This window comes from Neolamprologus brichardi, chromosome 5 (assembly GCF_056152115.1).
Source record: "Neolamprologus brichardi isolate AB-2024 chromosome 5, ASM5615211v1, whole genome shotgun sequence".
Taxonomy (NCBI): Eukaryota; Metazoa; Chordata; class Actinopteri; order Cichliformes; family Cichlidae; genus Neolamprologus; species Neolamprologus brichardi.
The window spans coordinates 20,824,294-20,846,455 of NC_142108.1; the positions used below are offsets into that span (position 1 = coordinate 20,824,294).

The following is a 22,162-nucleotide window of genomic DNA, read 5'->3' on the forward strand; positions in this document are numbered from 1 at the left end:
AATATATGAAAATTAATTTCCCAATATATTGGTTCATACGTATGTATATAAAATATTGAAAATGTAAATTGCTTTGTAGTGATTTTTATACTACGGTAAAAGGCACTTGACAGGCATTATTAGAGACGGCCATATTTTGTCTCAGGATTCGCTCGATTTGTGATTCTCCACCGCCGGTCTCCTGGTGGTCCGTATGAAAATAAAGACCCCGTCCTCGCGGGCAGTCCACGACTGACATTTCGTGTCATCGTCGTTAAACTGAGGGGACCTTAAGTACGTTCTTCCAGTGTGAAGTAAACATTTCAGAATTTAAACTGTTGTAGAGGGAGGTGTATGAAAAACACCACCCCATATTGAGAAGTTTATTAAGCAGACCTTGACTCTTACAACTATCACAACCAGTTTAGTGTGGAGCGGCAGCGGAGGTTGTTGCTGTTGACAACTGTGTATCGAAGACACCAAGTGGTCACGTGATAAGGAAAAACAAACGCGCGGCACTTTGTGAAGAGTTTTAACGTGAGGATAAATGAAGGTAATTTTGTCATGTAAGCTACGACAGCCTTCAAAGTGTAAAATGAGGATGCTTGTATATGAGAAGTGATGCGATTCGGTGCTCTGTATAATAGCCGCTTGAAAAATGCAAAGTAGCGGCGGAAACTCGGATCCAGTAAGACCCCGTTTAAACTATGTCAGATCTCGTGGTGAAGCAAAACAAGTGCGCAAAGTTCACATCAGAAAGGTCGCTTACAGAGTTGGATACAGCTGGAACAAAGGTGGAAGACTCAAGGAACTGAGAATAAGGTGCTGAGACTATTCCTTGACCCATTGTTATCATGTTACTGTCTTCCTGAAAATTAAGTCTCCATTCTTTTAACTTCTGCAGGCACCTTGCAAGAAAGTTTCTGAAGATATGGATACAGAACACCTTTGGCCGAGTTCTTCCTCATGAAGCAAAGTGACGTGTTTCATTTATTTTGGAAATTGAAAGCATTTTCAAGTTTACCATCTGGTTGCCCTCGTTTTCCTACCTGCTCACTAATTCCAATGTTTTCCAGGTTGCATTATAACAGAGTGGTACTGAGAAGAACCTTTGAAGGATGGAGAGATGAGTGGTGGTCATCCAGGAGGGAGTGGAGTCTGAACATGCGAGCAGACTGTCACTACAGGTCATTACAGTACATTATAGGACATTATGAAGGACTTTTATAGTTGAATAACCAAAGTCTGTTCATGTATTCATGCTGCTTTTATTTCAGGTATTACCTGTGCAACTGGACTCTCCACAGCTGGCGAATGTTTGTGTGTTTGCAGAGAGAAAAGAAGATGCAACAGCAAAAGGCTCAGTCATTTGGTGTGACTTTTACCATTCAAGCGTAATGTTGGTTTGGGGAATTTTTTTTTTGTCAGATTTCATAATTCACTGACGTGTCATCACCCACTTTGTTTCTATCATCAGCTGACAAGCAGCGGATGCGTCTGGTGTTGGACAGATGGGAGGTTTTCACAGAGATGAGAAGACTGAAGAGCAGAATGCTGGAATCAGCTCTTGAGCAGTACAGGCTCTCAGCTATGCAGTAAGATTTTTGTGTTATCAAATGAAAACTTCTAGCATTATGATTTTTACCATAATATTGGTTTTACCTTTGTTTTTGTTTTGCAGCTCAGTGTGGAGCTTGTGGCAAACTAGATTACAGCACCGTCGAGACCTTCACATTTTGGAGGATCAAGCACAGAAACAGAGGGCGCTAACCTTAAAGACAAGGGTAAGGGCATGATCGAACACCTCTGTGAATCACATGTTAATATTATTATCGATAGTAATAATAAAAATAACAATATCTTTTTTTCAATACTCCACCTTTCAAAACAAAGTGACAAACTACAAAATGTTTAAGAAGAATTAAAAGTGAAACAACATAAATTGTAGGAACACTGACAGTAGAAGAAGTTCAAAGGCAGTAGATAAAGACAAATCTTATCTTTATAAAGATAAAGACAATTAAAATTATAAACATGTAAAAAACAATTATGAAAAATTTAAATAAATAAAAAATTATCACCAAGAAAAAATGATGAAGGACAACATTCACTTCAAAGCAGAGGCACAGTAAAAACTTGCTCATCAAAGTATGTCTTTAAGAGAGATTTATGGTGATGATAGATGATAGTAAGCTCGGCAGTCTGATCTACTCAGTTAGGCTGTTCCAATCTGTCAAACTAATTAGATAAAGATGACCTAAGGAAATACAAAAAATAATAACAATAATATATTGATAATTTCATCTGTTATTATTGAATTTTAAATTAACTGTGATTAATCACATTCTTTAGAAAGCTGAGTTCAATTTTAATAGCCACACCTAGGGCTGATTCAAGCCAGACCTGTTGAATCAAGAAATAATGGAAATGGAACCTGTCAGACGAAGTCAAGTAGATTCACGTCATACCGCCATCTCTCTTTGGAAGGTTTGAGTCCCGTTACATCTGGCATAAAACTCACACAGTATTTCATAAAAGAAACATTACACCAGCAGTCAAACATGGTGGTGACTCTGTGATGGACCATGAATTCTGCTCTCTACCAGAAAATCCTGAATGAGAATGTCCAGCCATCAGTTCGTGCTCTGAAATTCAGACGCACTTGGGCTATGCAGCAGAACAATGATCCAATCACACCAGTGCGACTGAATTAAAATAATTCTGCAAAGAAGAGTTGGCCAAGATTCCTCTACAGGGATGTGAAAGACTCATTATAAGTTATTGCAAACACCTGATTTTAGTTCTCGTTGTCAGGGGTGGCACAAACAGTCATTAGGTTTAGGGGGCAATTGCTTTATCGCACAGGGCCTTGTAGGTTTGGATTATTTTTATCCTTGATAAATGAAATCATTACTTAAAACTGCATTTCATATGAACCTCAGTTATTTTTATCTAATATTAACATTTGATCTGAAACATTTAAGTGAGATAAATGTGCAAAAATAAATCAGGAATGGGAAAATAGCTCAGTTATACTATAATCCTGTGAAAACTAACTCTTACTGAGTCTAAGTCCTAAGCAGCATAAAATACGACTGAATTGAAATGCTTATCTAAGCTGAGGTGGTTGTCAACTTACATTATGCCCATGGTTGACATGCTCCCAGGGTAAAATGTATAAAGAAAACCAAAGAGTAGTGAACCTTGAACATTACTCCTGTGTGTTCTCTCTGGTGATGAGTCACCTGATATATTTTGTATTGAAGGCTTGGCTTCAGTGGAAAGAGATGCACACGGCTGCTTCTTGCCAGAAAGAGAAAGAATCCAGAGCTGCGTTTCATTTTATCTCCAGATTGAAAAGAAGAGCTTTGCATCAGTGGATAAGATATGTGTCGTATCGCCACACCAAGAAAGAAACACAAGGTCATTATAAAATACCCACGCAGCTTTCTTGAAGCATCATTATTTTGCTATCTCTTAACACATTTTTATTTGTTTGTTTCGCCTTCAGCTTTGGCTCAGCGTGCCTGCTCTCGCCTCCTGGTGAGGAAGTGTTGGAGTAAATGGAGAAATGCTCTCGATCGCAAACACAGTGAAGAGACCCGTTTGCAAGCAGCAGCCAGTTTGGCCACGCAGAGCATCCAGTGCAGAGCACTGGTGCGTTGGAGAGCTTGTATCCTGATCCACCTGTAGAATGGATAAAACTTGGATAAACTAGTTTTTCTACCTGCTACTAAATCAGTTTTAAGTTATTAGCACTGTTGTTTGATTCTTGAGCTCTTCAGTAGATGTGGCATTGTGCAGAGAAGAGACTGAAAGAAAGAATGCAGCAAATCAACACTACCAACATCATTTAATGGTAATAAATAAATAAAATAAAGGACCCACACATAAGCAAAGATCAGCACGATCAATTCATGTATTCATCTCAGCGCATTCTCATTGCAGCGTGCTGGATTGCGAGGGTTGTCTCTTAATGTCGTGTTGAACAAAACATATCGACTGAACAACCGTATGGCTATCCAACATTGTCAGCAAACGGTAACTGATCTTCACGCTGCAGATAGTCAGCATTACTCTCATTGAAGGTTTCAAAGCATCTGAAATGCTTTCTTTTCTTTCTTTTTTTTTTTTGTAGATGAATCGTAAGTACTGGAAACTATGGCAGGATCGTGTGGAGGAAGCTGAAAACCGGAGTTTTAAACCCCTCATAGAGATGGCCCTGAGTAACTACAGGTGCTCTTACATACATTTCCCAATCCACAGGGCTATATTCACAGTTCTTTGTTGTAATACCCATGCTACAAATGGAATTTGGTTCTCGTTGCAGCACTTCACTGCTTAGAAGACATTTTCACCACTGGAGAGAGAAACTTGCTGAGCAGAGATACATGCAGGTATTTTCAAATACAACTCAAGACAGCAAAGATACAGATGCTTTTACATTACAACACAATCAACTTGTTATGTTTTGGTTTTTTGTTTATTTTTTTTTACAGGAACTGGAGTGTCGTGCAGACATTTGGTTTGTAGACCGTATGCTACCTCAGTGTTTCCAGTCTTGGGTTGAGTTTACCCTCCACAGCAGAATGCTTCAACAGAGAAGACTCAAAGCTCAAGCTTATAATCGGTGAGTCATCACCTTTCTCCTCTTCAGTTATGCAACTCTTCCCATGAAAATAAAATAACAATATACCTTTTTAAATTTGGCTGCTTTCCCCTTTAAGGTTCTTTTTTTTGGCTTCTCTGGGCCACTTTCAGTGTGGATGCTGTTTTTAGACCCTCTATTTTTAGATCACTGGTCCCATTCTGAGTGGTGGGATGCACGCATACAGATTCACCACAGTCTTTAAACAGAAAGCAGACATCATCTTCTGTGCCAAATTGACCCCAATTTTATTGAGGATCATTTTTGCTCATGGGAGCTGGTCTCTGGCTTTAACTCAAGGACAAAAAGGTAGTTTTTTTATGGAACTGTCTGTGGTATCCAAGCCCTGAGGCACCACAATCAGGAGTCATTTCCCAGACAGTCAGAGTATCAGATTGACTTTATTTAGGCATCTGAGGGAGAACATTCAGTTTGCACTATCTAGACTTTGGTTTGTACTGGTTTGTGTGTAGGCTTTGTAGTTCTCAACCTTAGCGGGTGGATGAATATGTCCAAATGATCTGTCTGTCCACTGTGTTGTCAGGCGGCGCCAGTGCGCCTGGGTGTTTTACACCTGGTGGGGGAAGTCGGATAAGCTCAAGGAAGAGATGCTTTCTGAGCGGATGGTACGTCAACTGCAGATGAAAACTTTGTTGTGGTGCACCGCACTGGTGATAAATAACATTTACGTTTTTCCAGGCAGTTCTTCATGACGAGAAATGCCAGAAGCAGAGAGCCTGGACACGATGGAGGCAGCGCACACAAGAGCGGATCAAAGAGGTGGAGAAACAGGAGGCTTCGCGTAGTCTGTATCGTCGCACACTTCTACACAGGACGATGATGCAGTGGAAGGAAAACAGCACTGAGCTACGAGACAGGTGAAGCTCAAGAAGACGTTTTGGTGAAGTTGTTGAATCATTTGGGCTTGAGCTAAATGTGCTGTCGGCTAATAGAATCGTTTATTTGTTTTACTTCAGGAGAAACAGAGAGCAGCAGGCCTGCCATCAGGGTGATTTGCGCTGCTTAAGAAAGGCTGTAGAAAAATGGAAAAAGGTGATTATTTTACATTTTTGTTGAGTCTAGTCTGCACTCCATCTGTTACTTTAGTCATTGTGCAGTAAGGAATCAGTGCCTTTGGCTTAAGATTTGAAAAAGACTGAAAGAATTTGCTTTTTGATGTGGAAATTTGTATCTTATAAATTCTGCTCAGCATCTCTGACAGCATGAGACTGCCTAAATGAGACCAAAGCTTTGGAGTGCAATTATAAAAGCTGATAGATTTTTCTTTCCTGCTTTGATTTTTATTATAATCATGTGTAATGTATCCGTTTCCTTTTTTCTCTGTGTGTGTCAGTTTGTTCAGGTCCAGAGAGCAAAGAAAAGCAGGCTGGAGGAGGTTCAGAGTTGGCATGAAGTTAAACTTCTAAAACACTCCTTTGTGGCCTGGAAGGTACACATCTTATATCAGTTAAAACCACATAATTTTATTTGTTTAGGGTCATGAAAACAATGTTGAAGTCTATGCATTGTGGCCTGCTGTATTCACAGAAACACCACCTGCAGATGTCTCAGATCTATGACCATGCAGAGGAGCTTCACAAGCAGCACACTCAGTGTTTTCTCAGGTAATAAAGACAAATACTGTTTCATTCTAAAATCAGAATTTCATTTCTTCTGTTTATAAAATCCTAAGTGTTTGTTAGGATCTTAAGTTTCAGTCATGTCTCTCCAGAGTGGCACTTACTGAGTGGAGGGAAAATGCAGAGCAGCGAGCAGTGATCCGGCTCGCAGAGCAACAAGCACAGAATCGCTTCGATCACTCCCTTCAGCTTAAGGTTACAAAGCGATCTGATGCATACATGTTCAAAATCATCAGGCGTCTTCATATTTTCAACACCGATTGCTTTCTTTTCACTAAATCTTTCAAGGTGTTTCATGCGTGGAGAGAAGCAACAACACTTGTGGTGTCAAAGCGCTTCCAGCAGAGGGAAGCACTAAGCAGGGCTCAGCAGTCTATAAATGAAGGTAATGATTGCCTTGTGATTGCCACCTACCTGTAACCATTAAGAGCAGTGGTAAGTAAAGAATAATTTTGATATTCCAGCATGTCTTTCTTAGTCTTAGAGTTGTTTGGCTGTCATGGAAAGATACCGCCTAGACAAATGCAGCAGTTACCTTAGCAGTTGTCAAAGATTTTGCACCTGTTAAGTAACTGTTGTATCAGAACTGTGTTGTCTGGTTACCAGGTGTATCCATATTGTTGTAAACTTTTTAATGATTTCTGTGTTTAGTGCGGTTGCTGCAATTTTTCAGACGATGGAGGAATCGGACCAGGGAGGCTCGGAGGGAGAGGATAATCATGGAAAAAGCCAGGAGACACCATAAGACCAAACTCCTTTCTAATGCGCTGAAAGCTTGGAAAGAGCATCACTACCAGCACCAGAAGAATAAGGTTCTAACTTCTTTTATCCCTGAATGCATATACATCTATACTGACATCAAGCTGTAATCTAACTTGTTTAAAACTGTGATTTTGTAGGTGATGAAACGACAGGGACTGTTATTGCTGAGATTAAAAATGTACCAGATGTACTTTGAGCAGTGGAAAACAAAGGTTTGTTGATTTTCCTTTTTTTGTGGTCTGAACAGACTGATTGATCAAAAGAAGTGAATATCTACCATTTGTTTCTATTTTGCTTTTACTGCTAATCATTTCTGTTAGGAAAAGGAGTTATGGGAAAACAGCAAAGTCAGACTTTAAATCAATAGATTTGATTCAAATCAATATTTGGTGTGAACAGTCTTTACTTTTAAAATGGCATCAGTTCCCCTTACTTCATTTGCTCCCAGGTTTTTATGGCACTTTGAAGGTTGGTTTATTTTTGGCCATCTGAAGACCTTTCTTCTATGGATTTAGGCTGTCTCTGTGTATTCTGACTGTGCGATTTTGAGATCTGTCTGTGTGTTTATTGTCGTCATGCTGCAAATGTGGCATTTCTAATGAATGAGTATTGATTGGTTTTGATTGAGAGCAGTTAAACAGGCTTTGGTTTTTCTTTCTGCTAACAGCTGCAGCACAGACAGCGAGAGGCGAAGCAAACGGAGAGAGCACTCTGGCACTGGTCCCTCACACTTCAGGCCAAGGTAAATAACCTGCCTCCACATTCTTTTCTCTCTACACCACCAAATGCATTGCAGAAATGGTGCTCACAGGGTCTAACAAGCCCTCTTGATACTTTCTGGACCTGATGCAGGTGTTGTATGGGTGGAGGATTTGGGTCACAGAGCAGCGGAGAAAGCAAGAACATGCAGCCAGAGCTGCACTGGTCTACAGAGACCAGCTGCTGAGGGAGGGCGTGACATGCATCCTCACATATGCCGCTCACATGAATGATCTCACAACAAACCTAACACAACACAGTCAACTACAAGTAGGTTATTGTGCATTACTTGTGATTTCTAGACCTAAGATTTCAGTGCCTCACCTCTCTGCTTGTGTCCTGCAGAGATCACAACACCTCCAGAGAGTTGTTAAACGTTGTGCTGCACGGTGGAAGCAGCGGGCACTGTGCAAACCCCAAAGAGAGCAAGAGACGAGAGGGCAGCCAGCAAAAAAGAGTGTGAGCTTCTGTCTGAGCAGTGTTTCATCTTCTGACTCAACAAAGCAGGAAGCTGCAGATGGATTGCATAGCAAGCTGTGAGTGTGTACTTCACTCTGACAAGCCGTGAAACTGTTCCACACATGCAGTTTGACTTTTTTTTAGGCTGCGTACCCAAACATCGCAGCCTTTAGCCCCATAAAGGGAAGAGAAGTTATCAGTAAAAGAAACATTGCTTCATGTTTTTCGATGGTAAAATCCTTTTCCAATGCTGTATGTGGTAATACATGAAAATAATCACTGATTAAACCTTTTTCTTTTCTGTTTACTCAAGTACCCAGCCACAATCTGCTTTCACCAACATTAAAGCCGCTCCAAACTCATCTGAGTCCAGTCGTCCCACACAGAAAAACCATCCAGCGTCAAACTGCCGCCATGCTGATGAAGTGTTTGTTGCCTCTCCACATCAGTGCAATGTCATGTCAACTGTGCCACCTTCTGAATCTCTAATGTCCAACATGGACTTTTTTCAGCACCCCCAAAACCAAGAACCTCTTTTACCTCCTTCTGCTTTCATGACTACTGGGACACAGAATAAAGTAAGATAAGATACACCTGTTTGACATATCAGCAACTATTTGTTGCTGTATTAAGTAACTCAATTTGGGTTAAACCTTTTTTTTTCTTTTTAAGTTCAAATCAAGTCTTGGAGACACTTCAGTTGAGCCTTTTCCTCAGTTTGTCGCTTCTTTAGATCCCAACTCATCTGCATATCCAGGTATAGACCCTGCTCTTTTTTTCTAGAGTATGTTTTCAATATTTATATAAAAAAAAAAACTTATTAAATCACCAAACCCAAAACAACTGTTTTGCTGCTTTTTCAAGAAACACGTCTGAGTGCATCTGGTGGAGAAACTGAGGTTCCTGATGCTGAAAATGCAACAAGTGATTCAACGTCAGCTCTGATGAGTGAGCTTCTCAGGATTCAACAGGACATGAAGAGTTTCCAGCTGGACAGAAAGCAGCTCCGGTAGAAATCTGTTTTTCCATTTTTCTTTTCTTTGCAATATGTGATGTGAAAATAGCACCGGTGTTTTATTCACCCAGGGCATGGCGAAAGCTGAAAGGAGTGTTACAGAGTTGGCTGCAGACCAGTGGAAAGGACGAAGTGATGGAAAAAAATGCTATCTGTCGAGAGTTGAAGGACGTAAGGACACAAGATACTTTTGTCACTGTTTATGTTGAACATAAACTTACATTGTTTGCTGTTACGCTATCTTGATTTAATCATCACAGCCCAAAATTTGGTGCCTTTCACATTTAGGTTCACATAAATATTAAGCTTAGTACCCCAGTCACACAAGTGTAAAGACTCATTTTACACTTGCGTTCCCTAGTGAACGGTGGTTGCTAGGGAACCACCAAAAGTGCATATTTCTCAACTAGTTGAGCCAGGAACCACTCACCAACCTGTTTTGGAGTTGCCAAGCCGTCTCTACGTCTGTGTGAGTGAAGCTTTAGAGATTATTAATGAAGTGAACTGCATTTTTGTTAGGTAATTCCTCGACCAGTTCTAGAGTAAGATATTTTAAATTCCTGACATTTCAGATATTATGCAATTATTGAATCTACAAAGTCTATAAGCACTTATAACAACAGATATCTTACGCAACAAGTAAGTGTGATAAGGTAGGAAACAGATTCAGATATGACATACATTACCTTTTCATTTTTTAACTATCTGTTATAAATCTAAGGGTTCACATTTCTTTCCTTATGGAAAGGAAGAAGGGACTTTGCAATGTGTGCATGTGCAGTCTTAATCATGATGCTAGTTACCCGAAGTAACTTCTGAAGCTTCTCTTCCTGATGGATCAGATTTTCCATGCATTCTTCTACAGCGTCATTTGACCTGTAAATCTCTGTCTGTGGAGGAAAAGAAACTGAGCTGAGAGGGTGGTGCATTCAATTAAATTATTGTTCATGGTACTGACTGTGTCACTTCTGGTGATTTTTCATTTGACAGTTGGAGGAGCTCATCGACAGGCTGTCCACTAAGCTGGAAAAACAGAAACCGGTGATGTTGCTGCACGCAGAGAGAATCCAGCATTTGCAGACTGTCCTCCAGAGTTTAGGACTTCATGCTCCTCATCAAAAAACAGAAGAGTCAGAAACTCAAAACTCTGCATTTCCAACGTGACAGGAATAATGGAGCGCGTGATGGGTTCACTTTCTGATTGTTTGAACTGTTGTTCACTTGCCAGCATCACATTTTTTAAAAATAGTCTGATCTTAGAACTGAAGCAGCATATGCATATTTAACTACTCTGTGCTTATGTCTTTGCTGCCCTCAGCTGGTGGGGACTAATTTGAATGGTTCTTATTAATTATCGTGTAAAATGTCTTCGGCATTCTCAAAACATAAACGTCAAGTGCCTTAAAGGAACACTCAGCTCTATAGCTGTAAATCCAGCAAAACATTGGATAGGGGTCGTCCTTGTTGCAGATGGTGCAAAATATTTTCCATATGTGTGCAAAGAGTGATTTTATTGTTTTCGGAGGAGGTGCCCTTACGCAATAGGTCTGCAATTACCCTGTTTGTAGCAGTGCTTCTAGTACTTTGGAAAATCACTGAACTAAAATCACAGATTTTAGTTTAACAGAGAGGACAGCGGTCTGTTTGTAGAGTTATTATATCTTTGATCAAGAGCAAGTCAAAATGCAAGGATTTTATCCCATTTTACTCTTTTCCATCTTTGTGTGCTCTGTAAGTGGTAAGTGTTGTTACTGAACTAGGTGATTATTATTGTTTCTTGAAATATTTTATGTTCTTCAGCCTCGTATTGTTGAAGTGTTTCTGGTTCCTGTTACCATCTGTTTGGAGCATTTGCTTTTCAGGACATTAATAAAACTGAGTTTAATAATATGAATATTGTAGAGTCTTTTGAATTTACTGAAAGTTGGAAGGACCGTATGCATTCTTATGGCTGTTATTTTTTTTCTTTAACCATTTGAACTGCTTACTTCATGGCAGCTAAGAAGATGCGATGGTGCACAGTGTCAGATCCTGAACAGAGGAAGTGTGCAGAACTAGCTAAAGCTCTGGCAGCAGTGGTGTCACCAGCCACTCTGGCAGCTTTTGCCAGGCTTTCATGCATACGAGCATCTAGCACAACTGACTGCATCAATAGGATCAAGGTGAGCAAGTCTACAATGCAATACACAATAAAAAGGTGTTTTAATACAGCTTGGAGCAAATTATTTAAAGTTGCTTGCATATCAGTAACAAGGGCGATGTGCAGAGCTGTAGTAAAGCTGATTCACCTTACCATGAAGATATGAAAAAGAGCTGTTAAAGCTAGGATAAGAACCGAGGTGATGATTAGTGAGCAGCAGTATGGCTTCAATGTTGAGAAATAGCACAACAGATGTCATGTGTGCTTTAAGAGTGTTGATGGAAAAGTATGGAAAGATGGAAGGAGTTGCACTTGTCTTTATGGAGATAACATGATAAGGCGCCAAGAGAAGAACTGCGATACTGCACGAGGAAGTGCCAGAGAACTATGTGTGGATGGTGGACGACATGTATGAGGACAGTGGTGAGATATGTGATTGGAGTGACTCCTGTGTTCATGGTGGGGTTGGGTTTGACTTTTAGCCCCCTGTTTGCACTGGTGGTAAGACAGGCACATGAAAATGAGGTAAATGAGAATTTACCAAATGCAAATGAAAGTCATGAGAAGCAAGACAGAATATGTGTGCAGGACTATAAGAGAGAGAGAAGTGTAATAGTGAAGTTGCAAGGAGAACTACACTAATGAAATTAAGCTGTAAAATAAATGGATTACAAAATGCAATGACTACATCCAGACTGTAGTGGAGTAAAATTAGAAAGCACCATAACATGAAGGACACAGTAAAGTGCAAGTACATTACCCAAAAGTTGATTCTGTTCATCTGGACGTAGCGTTTTCAGTGGGAGAAACGTTTCGTCACTCATCCAAGTAACTTTTTTAGTCTCAGCTGACAGCAGGTTTCCCCAATCTTATAAACAGTACATTGCACATCCCTTCTTTTTGGGATAACCGTGTATTAGCATTGTATTAATTGAATTTGCTGAGATGTAAAATTAACTATTTAAAACTCTTTTTCTGAATTGTTTGTTTCAGGCTAATCGTGCTGACATTGTGACTTTGGATGCAGGAGAAATTTACTCGGCTGTCAAGCAGTTTGACCTTGTAGTCATTGCTAAGGAGATCTACAGTGATGGTAGGTTTAAGCTCACTTTTCTGAGATGTATCTTCAGCACCGATCTAAAAAGGGGGTTATTGAAAAATACATTTCTCGAACTTAACCCCATTCAGAATGAGCTTGGAGCTTAGAATGAGCATAACCATGCAAAATAGTACCATCACACTGTTCTGACTTTAACACCCTCAGAGTACAGGAGTGGTTTTAAATTTGGCGCTTTTTAATAACCTTTTTTTCATATTTTTGAGCAATGCAAGAGCTAGCTTCATGGAAAAAATGAAGGTAAATAATGAATAATAATTCACAAGAGAAAACTTGTCAATCTTTCATGGCTGTGCAGGAAGAGTGACTAGTTACAACATGCTGTAGCATCTGAAAGGTCGCCTTTTTACCTAAATTTTGACTAATCTTCTAGCCGTATTTCCTCATGCATATAATCATTTTCTAGCATAGTTTATATATTTAACACTTTCCAAATTGCCAGTTAAATATGAAATTATGTTTACTGAAGGAGTTAAGATCTTGCTAATGCTAAAGGAGCTGCATCTTGAGATTTCAGTTTTAGATTGTGACACCTGGAGTGGACATTCTGAACTTCAAAAAAAAAAATAACAAGAAAAAATAGAACCTGTTAAAAAGCACCCAGTCTTGACTCTTAAAAAAGGAATCTTTTTGTATAGCTTCAATAAGTCAGGTGGCAAAATTTTTAGATTTGGTTGATACTGATATGAAAAGACCCACATGTCTGTTTACATATTTATCTACAGGAGGCTGTATTCTGTCTGTGGCTGTGGTGAGAAACAGCAGTTTGGACATACGATCCCTGCAGGGCCACAGGAGCTGCCACAGCGGAGTTCGATGGACAGCTGGATGGAGTCTCCCACTCGGCTTCCTGCTGTCCCGAAACTACCTGAGCTGGGCAAAGGAGCATCCGCTTAGTCAGGGTAATTGGACTGTAATCAACTGTCAGGTGCTTTTTTCCATAAATGTGTTTTCATTTCTGATCTGGGTTTTCAGTCCCCCTCCCTGACTTGTTTTTTCTCCTCCTCTGACAGATGTCAGCACTTTTTTCAGTGCCAGCTGTATTCCTGGTGCTGGTGCGATGGCACTTCCTCTGTGCATTTTGTGCCAGGGCCAGAAGTCTTACATACGCCAGAAGAATTACCACTGCGAAACATCCCACAGCGAGCCCTTCTACAACAACCAGGGAGCTCTCAGGTCAGGCTTTACAAAAGGTCAACCAGTTAAAACATCAGGAAACTGTTTTTATTTCCTGTTTTGCTCTGTTACAGATGTCTCAGGAGGGGGATAGGGGATGTTGCATTTGTGGACCATTTAGCACTTGAAACTATTGAAGGTAAGCATTTTTTTATATTGTATTGAAATAAAAATATATATGGGGATATCCCAAAACCAGCGAAAATGTTTTGAAAATGGCATTTACATAAAGGGGTCTATTAATATCATATTTATAAAAAAAATGTTAAGTTCCTAAAAACTTTTAGCAAACTGACTTTTGGTTGTTATTAAACAATAAAACTAAAGATGGCATTACAGTTTGACTGAACAGAGTCTTTCTGATGACAGTGGGTGATATAGTTGTTCAGTGCTAACCACAATAGCACCTCACAGCCTGTGTGTGTTTCCTCTGGTACCCCGGCTTCCTTCAATGGTCCATATTCATGCTAGGGTAACTGCTGAGCCTAATCAGCTAATGCATGTGAGATAACGTGCTTAAAAGAAAGGTGCTAAGCTGCACACAACCTTGGGACTGAGCCAATTATCAAATTTTTGTTTTGATTTTCATGATCAAACTTCTGTATTACTTTGTATTGCTGCTATGTTTCAGCCATAAATAAACTTTCCTGATCTTTGTGCTACAAACTGCTTTCACCATAAACTGAGAGGGGTTTGTTCCTTTATTTTACACATAGTCATCAGGACTAACAGGTTTTAAAAGATAATGATTGCACAGAAAACCAAAATATAGAATATAATATGTTGTTCATCAAAATGTCCTTCAATTTATTTTCTTAACTGCTTATTATTCAGGGTCGCTGAAAGGCTGGAGCCTAATCCAGCTGTCACTGAGCAAGTTTTGGGGATGCTCTGATCTGATAGCCAACAAAATCTGGTCCTCTTCAAGCTCACTCAAATCCTTATGCTTGCCCAGTTTTCCTGCTTCTAATCCGTCAACTTTCAGGACAAAATGTTCTCTTGGCACCTAAATATATTCCACATATTAATAGGTGCCAAGGTAAAGAAACAGTCAGCGTTATTCACTTCACCTGCAGGGGGTATAATGTTATGCCTGATCGCTGTAAATATCCTGTTTAAATCAGTTCAACCACCAAACTGCAGAAAGTTGCACTGACCCTTAAGACTTGTTTACCTTTCAGTTTTTTATTTGTCTCTTTTGTCAGAGAGTGAGCGTGACGAGTTCAGGTTACTGTGTACTGATGGCACACAAGCTCCCCTCAGCCAGTACAGAAGCTGTAATCTGGGTCGTGGTCCAGGAGGGGGCATGGTCACCAGAGTCAATTTTCGCAAGGTTGTTCGCAAATTTCTAGCAATTGTGCAGGTAAATAGTTTGTTCAATTTCCATCTCTGTGCCTAAGGGTCATAGCTGTTACTGTACCCACTAACTGATTGTTCAAGCATTTTTTATTAAATTTGTTAGACGCTGTTTGGTCGGCAAGGAAGAGAGAGGCAGCGCTTCCAACTCTTCAGCTCCTCATCTTTTGGAGAAAACGATCTTCTCTTCAGAGATGTGACTGAGAAACTCGTTGTCCTGCAAGACGACATAGATGTCAGTCAGGTGCTGGGGCTGGATTATGTGGCGCTGCTCAAAGGACTTGGGCATGAAGGTGCTTGTTCTTGTATATGTACGGTTGTACATTTTTAAACTCAGAACGCACAGGCTTGGGTTTTACGGTGTCTTTGTGTTTGCAGGAAGCTCACTGGAGGACAGTGTCATTAGATGGTGCTGCATCAGCTACGCAGAGCAGAAGAAGTGTGAGCAGTGGGCGTTCAGTATAAAGTCTGACCCACTGGTGTGTGTCAGAGCTGTCTCAATGCGTGACTGTATCGAGAAAATTAAGGTAAGCCATCTAGACTGCAGATTATTGAGATGTTTATCAAACTCTCTATGACACTATACAAGCTAAAATGACGTGTGCCTTTACCGCAGAGGGATGAGGTGGACGCTGTCTCGCTGGATGCAACGCATTCGTTCATCGCAGGGAAGTGTGGTCTTGTCCCCGTTGTGACGGAATATTATGGTAGGACTGTTGCAGAATATAATAATGTAATGTAATGTAATTATGAAGGGTTTCTTAAGCCGCAGTCACAAAGTCCTAGACACCGGTTAGTGACCCACTGGCAACCCAAAATCCCTGCAGCTTCCAAGGACTGAAATGGAAATTTTTCTTGTGCTAAGTGGTTACCGGGGGTCTCTAGGCCTGTGTGGAATGGGTGGATTTGCGAGAGCATTTTACCAGAGATGAGCTCAGCCCAACTTTTACAGTTGGTGAAAAAGTATTTGTCCCCTTTGTGATTTTCTTTGTTTTTTGCATATTTGCCACACTTACATTTTCCCACGATCAAACAAATGTTAATATTAGATAAAGATAACTTGAGTAAATACAAGGGAAAGAATCCAGAACAACATTTAAAGAACTGCAGGCCTCACTTGCATTTGTTAAAGTAAATGTTCATGATTCAACAATAAGAAAGAGATGGGGCAAAAATGGAATCCATGGAAGATCCAAGCTGAAACCCACTGTTGACCAAAGAGAACAAAAAGGCTTGACTCATTTTTGCTAATAAAAATATATTGATGATTCTCAAGACTTCTGGAAAGACTTTTGAGAAAATATTCTTTCAACTGACGAGGGAAAAGTTGACCTTTTAAGAAAGTTTAAGAAGTCCAGTTACATCTGGTATAAAACTAACAGGTTTACATAAAAAGAACATAATACCCACAATGTGATGGTCTGGGGCCGCTTTGCTGCTTCAGGACTTGGATGACTTACCATAATTGATGGAACCATGAATTCTGTTCTGTACCAGAAAATCCCGAAGGAGAATGTCCGACTATCAGTTCATGCCCTGAAGCTCAAGCAAACACACTAGGACCTCTGAATGGCTCAAAATAACAGAAATGAAGGTTTAGATTGGCCTAACCAAAGTCTGGGTACTTTGGCATGGCCTCAAACATGACGTTTATGCTCAAACATCCTCTAGTGTAGCTGAATTAAAACAATTCTGCAGAGAAGTATGGGCCAAAAGTCCCCCACAGTGAGGTGAAAGACTCATTGCCAGTTATCGCAGATTGCAGTTCTTGCTGCCAAGAATGGCGCAAACAGTTCATAGGTTTAGGCAATTACTTTTTCACACAGGGCCACTTAGGATTGCATAGCATTTTTCCCTTGTAAAAAAACAAAACAAAAAGTCTCATCAGATTAATCAATAAAGCATGTGCTTTTCTGTGTCACTCTTGTGTTGTTGGGTTTTCACAGGAAAAAACTGCGTGCCTGCTGAAGGATCCACTCACTTGGAGACAGATGGTGAGATGAAGACAAAAAACAGCTGCAAAATCAGTCTACAATGATCTTATTTCTACATAGAAACCACGTCTGCTGCTCTGTTCAGTCTTTCCCTCAGTTGTGGGTTTAGCAGTCGCAAAGCGCTCCAGCAGGAACATATTCATCGGGAATCTCGGAGGCCGTCGCTCCTGCCACAGCAACACTTACAGCCCTGCAGGCTGGCTCCTGCCATACAGACACAGCTTAAGCCTGGCGAACAACAGCAGCTCCCCCTGTGATCCTGACAAAGGTAGTGTTTTCAGAAAAATTCATGTAAATCCTGATTTACTAAACTTATTCACCACTAATCAGTGTTCATTCAAGTCCACTTCTTAGAAATATCTTGTTCATGTTTTCTGGACCTTTGCACTCCACGCTGGTGGATCCTTATCCTTTTAAATTAATCCAACGCTGCTTCGACCCTCACGTGACTGCAGTCTGCCACTTTGTGTTTTCCTAGTGTACAATGAGGTGTTTTGGAAAAGCTGTCTTCCTGGATCTGAGGGTAATCTTTGCAAGGTATGCATTGGAGGCACAGGGGAGACTGCAACCAAACGCTGCACCGAAAACCATAATGAGCGTTACTATGGAAATATGGGAGCTTTAAGGTATGTGTAGTAAAGTGTTAAGTCATGTTGTAAAGTCTATGTCCTGCGTCAAATATTATTAAATCTAGTCTTTCTAAGTTCTATTGTCCTCTTTTTGAGTATCTTCCGTCATCATAATGCACGTAAATCTGAATAAACTAATTTCGTTGGTCTCTATTGGTCATCTGTAGACACATACTAAAGTTGACAGGGATTTTTTTTTTTTAAAACAAAGCATTTTTGGAAATCAAGTGGTTCAAATGGGTTTTATTATTATTCTTCCGTCCAAAAATATTATAACAGAATTTCCACATGACCATGGCGCAACACTAGAAAACATAACATCAGTGTGAGACAAGTGAAGAATATAAAGCCCCTCTGCTTTTTTCTCTTTCTCCTCATCCCCAAACCGCCTCAGCAGATGGTTGCCTCTCCCTGAGCCTGGTTCTCCCAGAGGTTTCTTACTGTTAAAAGAGAGTTTTTCCTTCCCACTGTCACCAAGTGATTGTTCGAAGTCTGATTGTTGGGGTTTCCTCTAATATTTTAGGGTCTCTAATGTTTTCCTATACAGAGAAGGTTTTAGGCCATGACACTGTTGAAAATGGTAACATTAAGCCAAAATAATATAGTTGTAAATGGTTTTTTTTAGAACTCAAACATTTAATTCACATTAAGACTTAAAGTGAGGAACACTGCCGCTTTGATTGACAGGTGTGTCAGTCTGTTAGTTGTCGTAACCTTTGGTCGTGTTTGTGGTGTTGGAGTCTTCTGGAGCATTTTAATGTAAATTGCTGAAAAATAAGTAGGCTTCCAGTGAGTTTAGTTGTAGTAAACGATATCCCAGAAATCTGTGTTGCAGTTTGTTTAACTTAACTTAAATTAAAGTGGTGATGGCTATAATGATGAACTGAAGGCTTTAAAAAGGTAGTCAGCAAAACAGTAGGTAAAGTCACTGTGGCTGTATCCATCTTTTATATACAGTCTATAACCTCTACTGCATATAGAAGCTTGTTTCCACTATATGAAAAAAGTGAGTCAGTAAGTCAAAATTTTTAGATGGCAATTTTTTTCTCTTTTTGAAGTTTGTTTCCAAATTCAGTAAAGGTGATAAAAGAAATTAGTGGTGGAAACAGAGTTAAATCATTTTACTAAACTGACCCTTCAACCCATTACTCATTGCTCAGGTGCTTAGTTGGAGATCGCAGTGGGAAAAGCTACGGTGACGTGGCCTTTCTTGAGCAACACAGCCTTCACACAAACATCCTCGGTGAGATATTCAAAATCAAACCGGTGATGCGATCACTCACACTAACAGACTCTAACTTCACTTGACAAATGTCTACATCTCGTACATCCTGCAGGTCTGAACACCACTGGCTGGGCAGAGGGGTGGTCATCGTCAGACTTTGAGTTGCTGTGTGCTGACGGTCGCCGGGCCCCATTGTCAGACTGGGAGACTTGTAATCTGGGTGTCATCCCACCAAACACCGTCATGACACGGCCCGTGCTCACAGCACGAGTGTACGACTTCCTTATGAAGTCACAGGTCTGTTTAGGGTTTTTTTTAAACAATCTGTTTTTAAAATCTCCCCAGCAACAAACTATTGCCAGTACATTACTTTACTACTCGGTGTGTTTTTTATAATCATTTGCTTTGACTTACCTCAGCTCTATTTCTTTATTATAAAAGTTTTGCAGAATGCTTTTTATCTTCCTGCTTTTATATTTGCTCAGTGAAGCACTATGTTTTAATGGCATAGCATCATTTTTGCACCAATATGCAGCCCAAAGTTGAGTCGAGGACACAGGTGGATAATTATACCTCTAAATGTATTTATTACTTGTTTTTTGACCATATAGGAAGCTCTGGCAGTCAACTCAAACACAGAGTTCAAGCTCTTTGAGTCTCATCAATATGGAGAAAGTGATTTGCTGTTTAAAGATGCAACGCAATGCTTTGCCCACACAAGTCACATGGACTACCGCTCCATCCTCGGAGAGGAGTTCTACACCCACACAGACACGGTCTTCAACTGCACGCACTCTGGTACGACAGCAGCCCGACAGAGTGGCCAATTGTTGCACAATTAAACTGTCACTAATGGGTCTGTTTGCTTTCCTTTCCAACAGATATATTGGAGTTTTGCATTCAAGATGTGTGCAGTATATTTTAATGGACCCACCAACAAGAACAACGCAACCTCTGTGCTTCAGTTGTTCCACTCTTCACACACATACTTGTTATATCTGCAAACCATCACTTTTTATCATCATGTTCACAAAAAAACTCAATAAAATGTTAAAATGTTGGGTTTTTTTTTTTACTTTTTACTAAATTTAGATGCCATCTGAACTAAAAATGATGAGTGATGTGTAATCTTTGTGTTTTTCAAAGACACAAAAACTGCATTTAAGCATGACAGTAAATGTAAGAATTCATTGTCATACTGATTTTATCTTATGACATTCTCTCAGAAAAATGTCACACAAAGAACTTGTTATAATGCCCAGCACTGCAGTTATCTCTGTACTACATATGTTGTACTATAATTACCTCTTTTTTCAGATTTATTTTTAACACTGCTGATTTTGGGGGGGATGCAGAACTTCTTTGTTGTGTGCCTTTAACTTAACTTTGTTTGTTATGTTAAGAATTAATAAGTTTCAGTTTTTCTTCTGTCATTATGGTAAGCAAAGAAAGTCTAAAGAGCCTCTCCACGAGGCTGTACTGATGACAGAATGACATTGTAGTTTGTTTAAGTGTGTATCATTTGTATGCTTTCACCTTTAAAGCTGGTAAAATGATTTGTTTAGTATAAATTGTAATTTTGCAGACAGGTGAGACATCAAAGGATCACCTTGAACCCTTGTTCAAGGTGATCCTTTCCAGTGGTTGGCACATGTTCACTTCAAAGATAATACATTTTAATGTACACTACCAAACCTCATTTAATGTTTTTTCTTTATTTTCATGACTATTTACATTGTAGAGTCTCACTGAATGCATAAAAACTATGAATGAACACATATGTAGTAAACAAAAAAGTGTGAAATAACTCAAAACATGCTTTTTGAGTTATTTCACACTTTAAATCCCCAGCAATGTCACCAGAAGAGCACGTCCACACCTTCACAACTCCTCCTCCATGCTTCACGATGTGAACCATGCATGTAGAGACCATCCATTCACCTTTTTTGCATTGCACAAAGACAAACCAAAGGGTGGAACCAAAGATCTCAAATTGGGACTCATCAGACCAAAGCACAGTTTTCCACTGGTCCAGTCCTTGTGTTTCTTGTCCCAGGCAAATCTCTTCTGCTTGTTGCTTTTCCTTAGTTGTGTTTTTTTAGCAGCTATTTGACCATAAAGGCCTGATTTGTTTCATCTGAACAGTTGATGTAGAGATGTGTCTGCTACTGGAACTCTGTCTGCCATTTATCTGGACTCTAATCTGAGGTGCTGTTAACTTGTGATTTCTGATGCTGGTGACTCGGCTGAATTTATCCTCAGCAGCAGAGGTGAGTGGAGGAGTAGAGGGGAGTCTGTTACAATGTAACCACATCATTTGGTTTCACAAAGTGGCAAACATTATTCATATTTCACATATTCACCTATTTAGTGGCGATTGGAATAAAATCCATTGTGGATATAGCTTTTGGTGATAACGGTGTATAAAATCGATCCACCAGATGTCAGTAGATTGCAGTCAATTGAATTCTGTTTTCTTCCTCCTAATTCAAGTGTATAATCCTAACTATGGTGTCTACTGTAGAGCAAACATGTTTTAGTCTTAAAACAAAACTAAAATTAGTTTTAGTTTTGAAATATTAATTTTATTGTATTATTGTTTTTTTGTTGTTATCCTAATTCTTTCCTCTTCGTTGTCTTTGTAAACCACATTGAATTGCTTTTGTATGAAAGGTGCTATATAAATAACTAAATGACATTCACTGTACTATACCCCGGGTCCAGGTATCCTCGCCCCCAGAGGGGGAAACGGCACCCAGACCCAAGAGATGTTACCCTTCCCTCCGGGGTGGAGGCCAGCAGACCGCCCCAGGCTCCGCAGCAGCAGGGAGGCCAATCGGACAGCCAGCATCTCTTCCCAGCCCCCCCGCCCCGATGGCTAGCAGAGAACGGGGGTGTGTTAAGACCCCATACCCTCCTCCTCCCGCTCAAGTGTAGTGTTGCTGCGTGTTGCTCTAAAGTGTGTTTAAAACAAGGGAGAGCATGGTGCTGCTGCCAGAGAGCAGCAGGTGTTAGCACGGCCCCTCCCGAGAACCCTCAATGTCTACATGGATTTAAAATTGAGAGGTGGGCACCGGCGCCAGAGGTAGGTTTGAATACACAGACCGTCTACTGGACGCCGTTAACGTGCCCACCCTCAAGGCCCTATATATATATATATATATATATATATATATATATGTATATATATATATATATATATATATATATATATGTGTGTGTGTGTGTTATGAGAGTGTAAGTAATGTGGATGTCTAAGTTGT

General features: G+C 40.0%; 2 protein-coding genes across 2 annotated transcripts; both read left to right on the forward strand.

The window, feature by feature from the left end:
- Positions 1-54: 54 nt before the first annotated feature.
- sfi1 (SFI1 centrin binding protein) lies at positions 55-11,152 on the forward strand. Its single transcript, XM_006783074.3, has 30 exons — positions 55-801; positions 884-955; positions 1,056-1,166; positions 1,257-1,351; positions 1,457-1,574; positions 1,661-1,763; positions 3,246-3,402; positions 3,491-3,652; positions 3,768-3,838; positions 3,928-4,020; positions 4,118-4,215; positions 4,310-4,376; positions 4,479-4,609; positions 5,172-5,253; positions 5,327-5,505; positions 5,605-5,680; positions 5,982-6,077; positions 6,176-6,252; positions 6,360-6,462; positions 6,556-6,652; positions 6,919-7,079; positions 7,167-7,241; positions 7,697-7,771; positions 7,882-8,058; positions 8,134-8,324; positions 8,561-8,825; positions 8,920-9,004; positions 9,112-9,256; positions 9,334-9,433; positions 10,253-11,152. The coding sequence occupies exons 1-30, from the start codon at positions 638-640 to the stop codon at positions 10,424-10,426; spliced, it is 3,600 nt and encodes a 1,199-aa protein (XP_006783137.2). The 5' UTR covers positions 55-637; the 3' UTR covers positions 10,427-11,152.
- Positions 10,930-20,463, forward strand: sxph (saxiphilin). The gene is made up of 17 exons (XM_006783075.3): positions 10,930-11,000; positions 11,261-11,424; positions 12,396-12,495; positions 13,245-13,421; positions 13,533-13,695; positions 13,770-13,834; positions 14,901-15,058; positions 15,158-15,344; positions 15,430-15,578; positions 15,668-15,758; positions 16,998-17,045; positions 17,131-17,313; positions 17,524-17,671; positions 18,835-18,917; positions 19,012-19,196; positions 19,511-19,697; positions 19,781-20,463. The coding sequence occupies exons 1-17, from the start codon at positions 10,946-10,948 to the stop codon at positions 19,822-19,824; spliced, it is 2,187 nt and encodes a 728-aa protein (XP_006783138.3). The 5' UTR covers positions 10,930-10,945; the 3' UTR covers positions 19,825-20,463.
- Positions 20,464-22,162: the final 1,699 nt, after the last annotated feature.

What these genes read in the sequence shown, in the direction of transcription:
- sfi1 (XM_006783074.3), top strand. Translation starts at nt 638, where the DNA reads ATGCAAAGTAGCGGCGGAAACTCGGATCCAGTAAGACCCCGTTTAAAC. An exon ending in ACTACCAACATCATTTAATG is followed by an intron (nt 3,839 to 3,927) that starts GTAATAAATAAA and finishes TTCTCATTGCAG; the next exon opens with CGTGCTGGATTGCGAGGGTT. An exon ending in AGATGCTTTCTGAGCGGATG is followed by an intron (nt 5,254 to 5,326) that starts GTACGTCAACTG and finishes ACGTTTTTCCAG; the next exon opens with GCAGTTCTTCATGACGAGAA.
- sxph (XM_006783075.3), top strand. Translation starts at nt 10,946, where the DNA reads ATGCAAGGATTTTATCCCATTTTACTCTTTTCCATCTTTGTGTGCTCT. An exon ending in CTTTGTGTGCTCTGTAAGTG is followed by an intron (nt 11,001 to 11,260) that starts GTAAGTGTTGTT and finishes ACTTCATGGCAG; the next exon opens with CTAAGAAGATGCGATGGTGC. An exon ending in CCTTCACACAAACATCCTCG is followed by an intron (nt 18,918 to 19,011) that starts GTGAGATATTCA and finishes TACATCCTGCAG; the next exon opens with GTCTGAACACCACTGGCTGG.